Source organism: Rhinatrema bivittatum, chromosome 4, assembly GCF_901001135.1.
Source record: "Rhinatrema bivittatum chromosome 4, aRhiBiv1.1, whole genome shotgun sequence".
NCBI lineage: Eukaryota > Metazoa > Chordata > Amphibia > Gymnophiona > Rhinatrematidae > Rhinatrema > Rhinatrema bivittatum.
Window position 1 is genome coordinate 46,598,981 of NC_042618.1, and position 10,907 is coordinate 46,609,887.

Consider the following 10,907-nt stretch of genomic DNA (forward strand, 5'->3'; position numbering starts at 1 on the left):
CTCTGGCAAGCAGAGGAGCGCACAGAAGAGCCCAGCTGCTGCAGAAGAGTTTTACCGTTGCGTTTGCTGGAGGAGCAACAGCAGAGGCCCCCACCTCTCCCCTGGCTGAGCGAGCCCAACTCAGGGGCCGCCTGTGCCCCGTGCCCGGGGTCACGCGCAGCCAGTCAGAGAGCGCGAGCCCGGCTCGGCTCCAAGAGGAGGAGAGTCCGCGGCGGCCACAGTCCCGCCGCTGCCGCTATTGTACGGGCGCGTGAGACCCAGCGGAGAGTATCGCGAGAGCGCCTCGTTAACAACCTGCCTTACAACACTGAGCGCTGCTAGGCTGCTGCCAGCAACAGAGCGACGGCTCCTCTCCGCCTGCAGCCGCTGGGACAACCAGCAGGAACATCTGGGGGGGCCGCCCCACATGAAGCGGCAGCCGGATTTCCATCTCCTCTGAGCGCTCCGCTCTCTCCCTTTCCCCACCTCCTCTCTCCCTCCCTTTCCTCCCCTCAGCCTGTAAGTACCACCAGCGCTGCTGTGCAAGGGAGCCCCAGAAAAAACAAACTGGTGGGGGATATTTTGTGTGTGTGTGTGGCTTATTTCACCCTCCCCCCAATTGCTAAGTTTCGTGGCTCTCTGCGCCGGGCTTAGTTCATTGTTGCGGGATCGGCTCGGGTCCATTCTTTAAAAAAAATAAAGTAAAATAAAAGTCACAGAAAAAAAAGAATTTAGCCATAAGAAAACGGTAGTTTAGAAAGAAAAAGAAAAGTTTTGGAGAAGTGGGAGTCGAGGAGCCCGGGTGCCAGTGCACGGAGCCACGCTCCGCTCCCTTGAAGTGGGTGCAACCTGCTGGTTCCGACCTGGCAGCGAAAGGGCAGGAGCCGGGAGGCAAGAACAGAAACTTTGCAGGCTTAGCGCGCGCGCGCGAGAGAGAGCGCTCGCAGCCCTCCGGGCGTTTAATAGCTGGCTATAAATGGGTGGCTGGAACTTTAAAAGGCAGCAAGCTGGGGTTGGCTGGTAGCTCGATTTGGAGTAACATATGGCATTAAAAGGAGCACAGCTGGAGGTAGCATTTCCAGCGCAGTGAAGTCAGAGCAGCTGACTCTCCAGCTTGCAGTGTAATTAGCAAACCGAGCACTCCCTCCATCCCATCCCTCCCCTCCTCTCCCTCTCTCTCTCTCTTACACACGCACATTCTCTCTCCTGCTATCTTCTACCCTTACTTGCCCGAGATCGCATCTTCTTCCCCCTGTGCTTGGCGATGCCAGACCCCAGATCAGGGCTCCTTCCATGACCTCGTCCCTCCTTTTGTCGCTGCGGGGAGAGGTAAGCTGCAAAGACAGTTACTTACGGTCTGATGGGGTTTAGTGACAGGTTGTAACAGTAGAACTGTGCCATTACTTTCAATAACTTTTTGCCAGAGTATAGGAGGGGGGAGGGGGGGGGATCAGATGTTGGTTATTTATTTATTAGATTTTATTCGTTCCCGATTTCCGGGCAATGTTTCCGAGGCGCTGGCAGGAGCGCCTGCTTTCAACGTAACCGGTCATTGCCCTGAGCTCGAAAGTGCATGGAGCAAATCGCTTGCGATCGATGCGGCCAGGCCCTGCGCCCCGACCCTTCGCAGGTCCGGGTTTCCATAACTACCTCTAACTCGTTGGGCTTTGCTGGAACTGAAAGAGACGAAGCTGTGCCACTGCTCCTGCCTGGAAGCTTTTGTTGACTTAAAAGCAAGTTTTTCCTGTTTGCAGCAGGTGCCGAAGGATGAGCCAGGCAGGGTTTAAATTCGGGGGGGGGGGGGGGGGGGTGCAGACCAGTAATCGGTGAAAGGTTTGTAGGAGCTGCGCCGGTTTCCTTGTACTGCCCCCCCCCCCCCCCCGAGGCTTTGTTGATTCCAGCTGCTAGGAGGCGTCTGGTTTCCAGGAGCTTTCAAGTTTTTCCTGTATGTTTGTTTTGTTTTTTTTTTCTGGACTAGGTTATGAAGGCAGGATGGAGTTTCCCGACCACAGCCGCCACTTGCTGCAGTGTCTGAGTCAGCAGCGTCACCAGGGCTTCCTGTGCGACTGCACCGTCTTAGTTGGAGAGGCTCAGTTCAGGGCGCATCGGGCTGTCCTTGCCTCCTGCAGCATGTACTTCCATCTTTTCTACAGGGACCAGCTAGACAAAAGGGAGACTGTGCATCTGAACAGCGACATTGTCACGGCCCCGGCGTTCAGCCTGCTGCTGGAATTCATGTATGAAGGTAAGCTGGAGTTTAACTGCCTGCCGGTGGAGGATGTGCTGGCTGCCGCGAGCTACCTCCACATGTATGACATTGTAAAAGTCTGCAAGGGCAAGCTGAAAGATAAAGAACTCGGCTCGGAAGGAAAGATTAATGATGATGAGTCCGATCTGGAAAAGGGGGACGAGTTTTCAGACCCTGGAGAGCCCCAAACGCATGAATCCAATCCTGGAAGCAAACAAATCATCTTTGCGGAGTATGACAGAGCGTTATGCAAAGGAAAGGTCAGTGGTCATCCCGTCTGGTCTTCTGACCTGATGGTTGTCAATTCTGTGTCTGCAGAGGCAGAATCCTGCACTACGGCAGCTGGAAAAACAAAGGCTAATGGTAATAGTTCTACGGGACCTTTGTCCCAGAGGTCTGTTAACCATACTCAAGCTTCAAGTGACGTGGATTGCGTTCTCGATTTGTCTTTCAAGCCTGTGTCTGGGAGAGATTCCTTACACCCCTCCTATGTCTTTGGACAGCTGGCTTCCGACAGCCAGCAGCAGGGCACTGAGCCACTTGTTAAAGATGAACAAGGCTTGCTGTCAGATCAGGAGGACAGCGAAGCAAGGAGTCCGGAGAGTCAGCATTTTGGGCATTCGGCCAAAAGCCTAGTGACAGGGTTAGGCCACATGTTCACGGGAAGTGGCAATTCTCACACTAGGGAGGATGATCTTGATCAAGATAGAGATGAGAGTGAAGATGACATGGATTCAGCCGATATTACATCAAGCATACTTGTGCCTCCTGGGAATATATGTATTTGCCCCCTATGTAGCAAAGTTTTTCCCAGCCCACACATTCTGCAGCTTCACCTGAGCTCTCATTTCAGAGAGAAGGATGGCCCACGGACCAAGCTGTCCTCCGATGGCTCGGTGCCCACGTGCACCCTGTGTGGAAAGACTTTTTCTTGCATGTACACCTTAAAGAGACATGAACGGACTCATTCGGGGGAAAAGCCTTACACGTGTGTCCAGTGTGGAAAGAGCTTCCAGTATTCCCATAATCTCAGTCGTCACGCCGTAGTGCACACACGGGAGAAGCCACATGCCTGCAAGTGGTGTGAGAGACGGTTTACACAGTCTGGTGACCTGTACAGGCACATCCGTAAATTTCATTGTGGCCTTGTGAAGTCCTTGATGGTTTAATGATGACAATTGCTTTAGCTATTTAAGGCAATATCTGGTTATGTTTTCTGGTATTAACCCTCAGAATGCTGCACTGTGGTGGCAGGTCATCAGCGCCCACCTCGCCTCAGAATGTATTTTTTGCCAAGAAACATCTTATCAAGTAATTTAATTCATTAGCCTGTCAACTTAGCATGCTCCACACCAGTTCTCCTTATATACAGTAGGCACAGGAGTTTTACAGTTTACCAGGAAATCATTCTACAGTGTTTTGACGTTTGCTGTCCTGTAGCTACTGTAAGAAGAAAAGTGTGTTGGGGAGTGGCTGGGGATTGAAAGAAGGCTAAGGGCAGTTTCTGAACATCTTAAAATGGAAAGTGTTAAAGCAGAAAATCCAATATATTTCATTTAAACCATGTACAACAGAATGTAAAATGTATGCCCACAAACATTTTGTTAGGTAGATTCAAGTGTGAGAATAACAAGTTGCACGCTGTTTGCAAAATATGTGCAGCTTTCATTTTCTTTTGTTTATGAAAATACTAATTCATTTTAAACTGATGCTAGCTGGCCTCATAACTTCATATTATGTAAGCTAAAATATGAAGTTCTGTCTGACAAAAACCCGTGCATATGGAGGCTAGAAAGAATGACTTAACAGTTTACAGGGTCTTTTGGTGACTATATCTTGGCTTCCCATACCTGTCCTGGGGAGCCTATAGTCAGCAGGGTTCTCAGGATATCCACAGTAAATATACATTAGATTAATTTCACTGCATCCAGATTTGTGGATATCCTGAAAATCCAGCTGGCTGTAAGGTCCCAGGCACAGGTTTATGAAGCCCTGGTCTAAACTGGATTAGAATTTTATATTTACTCACCTTTCCAGATCCAAACTCAAGGCAAATTACAAATTCAGATACAGATGGTTGGCCCCTGGCCCAGAGTGCTTATAACCTTAAGCTTATACCTGAGGCAGTGCAGAGTGAAGTGATTTGCCCAAGGTCATAAGGAGCTAAGTGGAAGAAGTTGGATTTGAACCCTGATTTCCATTGGTTCTCAGCCTGCTGTTCTAACCACTGGGTTGCTCTAGCCACACTTTATCCCCACAATAAGCTTCTTTGGACACTAAAAGCAGAATTATATTCCTGCCATGTTTGCTTATTACATGGTGATGTAATGAAACCAAAGCACTAAAATCCTTAAGTTCTCTAGTTCCTCGTGCTACATTTTCATTTGGTTTCCTCATTACACTTATCTTTCTCTCGATTAAGCGTTCCCAAACTTGGTCGTTGAGAGCTGCAACCCAGTCCTGTTTTCAGTATTTCCACAATTAATATGCATGACATCATCTATTTGCATACAGCGGGGGCAGTGCACGTAGATAGATCTCATGTGTATTGTGAAAATTCTGGAAACCCAAATGGGTTGCATCCTTTAAGGACCAAGTTTGGACACCCCTACACTGGCCCCCCCCCCCTCCCCCACCCAGCACCTACTTATCTGTCCAGTCTTGTTTTTAGGATATCCATAATGAATATGCATGAATGATTTGCATGCACTTCCTCCATTGTATGCACATATCTCATGCATATTGATTGCATATGTGCTGAAAACCAGACTGGCTTGGAGATACTCCAGTCTCTGCTTGTGACATACTGCACTAGATAATTAGCACTAGTTGCTTTGGAGATGTTTAATATTTATAAAGTGCATGTATGCGTCTGCATACCACTTTTTTGCAGTTTCCAACACAACATTGCATGCAATGTTTTAAAATACCACTAGATTACAAGACGTTTTAGTAATACAGAGCTCTCCAACAAGATAGAGAAGCACTGGAAAAAGCAACTGCTTAAAAACTGACATTTTTTTTAATATCTGAAAAGACTAAGTCCGTTCAATAATAAAAATATAAATAAAGTGTACATAGAGGCATGTCTTCCAATATTGCCTTATAATGAGCAAGTAGCCGTTTTTGGCAAATTAAAAAAAAGTACTGAAATAGTTGACTTTAGGAAAAAAGCAGAAATCTTTAAGTGATTAGTGCCTCTCCAAAATGTTATTTTAAATACTGATAGAATGATTGATTGAAAAAAAAATTACACACTACAATTTAGAATAGCTTGTTGCTTATAAAAAGGAAATTGGAGCTTGTAGCAATGACAGCTAGAAGCTGATACTCTTAATGAAAAAATAACTTTGTCAGGGGAGATGTCTATAAAAGGTTGAAAGCTTTTTATTATTTTTTTTGCCTTTTATTTACAGTACTTACTCAGTAAGAAACACAGCACTCAGAAATCTAAATTGATTGCATATGAAAGTGTGTGTATATATATCAGTAAACATACCAGATGATGCATATCCGGCCATTCAAGTTACATGCTGCTGGACGTGCAAAATCAATTAATGTATTTTATGAAAACAAAACAAAGGCTGAATATGTTTTTGTTATTTTTACTGGGTCTGTTTGTTTTTAATTGAAGGACAATGAATGAATGCTGAATTGTTAACTGACAAGTCAGGAATTTTGTTTCTTAAAGCTGTTTTTATTATTTAAAAATCTCAGAAGCACTCCAGCACTGAATGGGTTTGGATGCTAGATTTCACTGGAAAGAATTAATCAGCAATGACTTTCTTCACACTGTATTAAGCACTACCTTGCATAGACCATACTGTTTCAAAGCTGTCTTATGATGTTGGTCATTTTCGTCATCCATCAAGTATTAGTTTAAAAAAAAAATTGGGAGCCCAACTACTTTTTCTTTTTTTAAATCGCAAATGAGTTCGTCTTTTATAAATCCATCTTTTAGATTACAAATGTACATGTAATGTGAAAATCGACTTTGTTGTCTTTATTTATAGCATACTGCAATCAAATTTCTTTACACAAGTGAACATTATTTGCAGAAGCTGTTACATCAGTATGGAAGTTATGGAACGGTTTTCCTAGTAATGTAGGACTCCATTTTATCATGGCTTTGATACTGTACTCTTATCTACTGAGTAATTATGAGTTGTGTGTGTGCGTGTGTTTTTGCTGTGATTGGAAATAGCACTAAGAACAAAACCTGCTAAAATTAACTTATTTTTTTATTCCTTTTTCCTGATGATACTTGATATAGTATTTATGGATTTTATCATTTGATATGAAATACTTTTTTGTTGTTTTTTTTTTTAATTTTGTTTCAGATTAACATGTTAGCTTGCCCATGGCTTTCAGCGATAGAAAATTATTTCCTAAAGTGGAAAACCTAATATATTGTAGGGTTGCCAACTTTTTTAACTGTCAAATTTCTGAACACTTAGAGATGCTGTTTTAATATCTTGACAAATGAGGTTTACCTTTTATTGTCATTCTTAACTGTTAGGTTGTTATTTGCTATTATATTCTATCTACTGTGCCCAGTTTACTTCCTACTACAGTTGATCTCTGACTCGCCTTTTGCAATTGATGATTCTCTGTATCTGTCCCATGCTTTACTGAAGTGTTGTTGTTCTTTTTGTCTCTATCACTTTCACGAAAAGGTTGTTCCATGCATCCACCACCCTGTAACTAGAGGGCTAAAATCTGGACATTTCCGAACATTTGTCCTCTCTCTGTTTTTTCATACAGGAACTCAAGAATGTATACGGCCCAGAAAAAAATCAGGAAGTTGGCAACCCTAACACATTTGTAGAATTTCATGACAAAACAGTTTGGGGGTTTTAGAGAATTCTTTCTTTACTATGGTTATTGATACATTTCACTTACAGAAGCTTCAATTAAAACCACACAAACAAAACCGCATACTTTGAAATGTGCCATAAAGGACAGCTTTAGATTGTAAAACAAACTGAGAAGTTTTGAATCAGATTATTATGATCTAGTATTGCTGTCCTTCATTAAACTTGTGTCATGAACGTACTTGGATTTGCAATCAAAATGTGGCCAGATGTTAAAGCAATAGGGCATGCTGGTGCATGGCTGCCTTATTCATTGGGTTATATCCTTTTCCACTGACAAATATTATGAAGGGGGAGGAAATATTTTTTTTTCAAGTCATGACCTTTGCACTTATTTTATTTTTTTTTAATAATTTCTTTACAGTTAGGAAGCTTTATCTCAGTGTTTTTATATATTCACAAGATCAAAGCATGTGTTCAAAAGTGGTGGCTCATGGTGCCACAAAAATGTACAAAAATATTGCACATTTTACAGTTTTATTGTTGCATCACTGTGTGCTGAAATTTTAACTTTCTCTGTAAAAATGTAGAAAGGATCTAAACACTGGATTTGACTCTATTGAAAACCAATACTGTGAAGTTAATGTAACATTTTGTATAAAAAAATCTTGATACAGTTCAGATTAAATCTGTATATTTAAATACACTTTTGTGGGAGAGTTTTATAGAATACAATATGTAGATGAACTATTCAACTATTGGAATGAAGTATATTTTATAAAAATGTTCTATCACTGTTTTATAGTGAATTAGTGTTGCTCTGTGATTGTCACCTCTATTCTACATGACAACTTGAATTTTTTTTTTTTATATAATATATCTTTAGTTTCTTGTGTGGTATTTTGTTTGCAATGTTGATATGTACTATAAAACTGTGACAATCGTGATTTAGGATTATTGTCTTTCTAAGTTTTCACTAAATAAAATGAAAATATGTTAGAATTGATCTTTTGAGCCCTGGCTCTTTTTAAATGCTTATCAAGACTGGTCATAGTTTACATTTTGAATATGCATGAACAGAGAAAATTGACTGTACACAAATTTCAATCTTTTTTTATTATTATTCAGATAGGAATACACAATTAAATAATATTGTTTTAAAAGAAACTTACTAAGATAATTTTGATTTTATACTTGTCCATTTTGCCAAATGAAATCTGTCGGCATCATACATTACTGGTTTATTAAAGGGAAAGTAGTGCAAAAATGATTTGCTTCTATTTTGTATAATATGTAGCATCTAAATTAGATCACTTTTGGGTTTTTCCCTGCAATATTCCTCTTTGTCATCACACTTGGTATACAGTATTTCGGGAATGAGCGTTTGTCCATTCAGGGCATTGATGGTTAGGGGTTCACTTCAAGATCCTAATACTCAGAGTTTGCAATGTTACTAGCTTAACTTTGCTCATCATCATCATTGTAGTCATAAATCATGTCCTGCTTTTCTAACAATTGCTCCCAATGCATTTGACAGGGCAAAAACTAGCAGACTGCCTTGCAAAAAGGTTGTTGAACTAGAATAAGGCTTGTATCTCAGGTAGACAGGAACATTGGTTATAGTGTTATAATTAGGGTCCGTATCATTGGGAGTAGGGTGAGCTAATTCTGATTTACTTTAATTCTATTGGCTCCTAAGGATGCTTTTTAAAAGAGAGACTGAAACAACATTCGTGGGTGCAGTGGGATCAGGTGTGATTTCAGCTGCTCCATAATAACCTGGAGTCACTCCGTCATATTGGTTGATAACACTCCTTGAACATTTTTGTATAATTTCACAATATTCCTCAGCTTTGCAACCTATTTCCTTTATCAGCAGGTAGCTATCGTCATCCTGTTTCACCTTTCAACTTTGCTGGATCTAGTACTATTCAATACAAATTGGCATCTCCGGTGCCTCCTTTTCCTATGAATAACATTCATGTATACGGTTGTATGCAAACGTTTAGGAACTCTTGATTCAGTGGTACAGGTCAATTAATCTTTAAGCAAACAGAAGCTTTTTTACAACCTCTACAGGGTACAAAATTAAATGCAGTAAGACAAGTGTGTAGTATAGGATAAGGATACACACCATCTTACCTCACCCCCCATATACATCCCCATATTGCAGCTTTTTTTCATATCACAAATCATATTTGTTAAATTTTACACAGTCTTTAATGTAGAGATTCATATTGATGAATAGTACCCCACAGCAATGGAGTCTTTTTGAAAATTGCTTGCCAGACCTTGAAAACCCTACTTTCCAAAAGTCTTCTATGGGCACAGAATGGGAAATGTCCTTCAGAAAATAAATCTGTATCTTGCCAAAGATCATATCACTATTTAAATCTCCACTCAAGCGGGTTGTAACACTTAATGTTATACACCATTCATACAACCCCGTATTTTCATACCAACATTCCTTTCTATGAAGATCCCGATTTTTTTCTTTTATTTTCTTCTGTGTTTAATTATATTTCCCTCACCCATTCATGTGTTATCATTTAAAAAATTATTAAAGATGGAGGTGAATGCCTCATTCTGTGACTTTACTTCACTAACACTGTCGCAGTGCATAGCAGACATTGTAAGGAGAAACACTGGATTATTCATCTCCCCTGAAGAAGAAACTTGGACGTTTCGAAACAAGGCCTTGTAGGGAGGACATTGAATAAGTGAGGATGCAGCACTAAGGGCCTCATTTTCCAAGGAGTTACCGCGTGTGATAATTCCACAAACTACGCTAACAGATGTTAATGCGATTTGCGAATTTTTAATTTCGTATTCAGGGGGCGGAATTGGGGTGGAGCAAATGTAAAGTAGGGAGGATTTATTGTGTGCCACGAAACAGCCGCACTGTTAACGTGGCTCCTAACGTGGCCAATAACTACACCTCTTTCATTTGCGTTACGTTGTGCGCTACAGGCTGGTAAAAGCTTATCATGGTTCAAGATGTCTCCTGACAGGCCTGTTTCAGTACAATGCAGGCTTGGGAGAGAGAGAGAGACTTACCATAGTGCCTCCTCCCTAGACAGGTATTTGTATCCCTATGGGAGGCCCACCTAGTAACTCGAGGTCAGGTTTAAGTATTAGTGTAGGGGGTTAGAGGCCACTTTCACATTCAACGTGAGACGTACGAACAGAACAGGGGTCTCTTGTGAAGATTTGATGACCTACGGAGTGAGGAAACTCACTCCAAGATGAGATTTGTGCAATGTTCTCTCAACCTAGGTTGAGAGAACATTGCCCAAATCATCTTGGAGTGAGGGCCAGCAAATCTTCACAAGAGACCCCTGTTCTGTTCGTAGGTGTCACGTAGCATGTCAAAGTGGCCCCTAACCCCCCTACACACTTACCTAATCCCCACCTCGAGTTACTAGGTGGGCCTACCCTAGGGCAGCGGTTCTCAACCGGTGCGTCGCGACACACTAGTGTGTCGCCAAGCACCGGCAGGTGTGTCGCGTGGCTCCCGGTCCCTCCCGCTGCTCCTCCTTCCCTGCTGCTGTTGCCGCTGGGCTATCAGCACGTTCAAGCCCAGTGGGAACGGCAGCGGTGCAAAAAAAAAAAAAAGCTGTGGCATCCGCGGCTGGCCTTTTCTTCTTCCCGCGCCTGCATTCCCCCCCCCCCGCACCCGGAACAGGAAGTGGTGCGCGGGAAGAAGAAAGGCCGTGCCGCAAGCGAACCCACGCCTCGCGCGCCATCACGGCACACATGGGGAAGCGCTGCTGCGGCCGTATGGCAACCGGTCTTCCTGTTCGGGGGAGGGGGGGAGCGGAAGCGCCGCGTGCAGCTTCCGCTTCCTCCCCCCAATGCAGGAAGAT

The 10,907-nt window shown here is 42.8% G+C and overlaps 1 protein-coding gene across 1 annotated transcript; it reads left to right on the plus strand.

The window, feature by feature from the left end:
• Positions 1 to 226: 226 nt before the first annotated feature.
• ZBTB42 (zinc finger and BTB domain containing 42) lies at positions 227 to 8,040 on the plus strand. Its single transcript, XM_029598075.1, has 2 exons — positions 227 to 1,308; positions 1,958 to 8,040. The coding sequence occupies exon 2, from the start codon at positions 1,972 to 1,974 to the stop codon at positions 3,394 to 3,396; it is 1,425 nt and encodes a 474-aa protein (XP_029453935.1). The 5' UTR covers positions 227 to 1,308; positions 1,958 to 1,971; the 3' UTR covers positions 3,397 to 8,040.
• Positions 8,041 to 10,907: the final 2,867 nt, after the last annotated feature.

Bases quoted from the DNA above. Each gene is read 5' to 3' on its own strand.
- ZBTB42 (XM_029598075.1), top strand. From the start codon at position 1,972: ATGGAGTTTCCCGACCACAGCCGCCACTTGCTGCAGTGTCTGAGTCAG.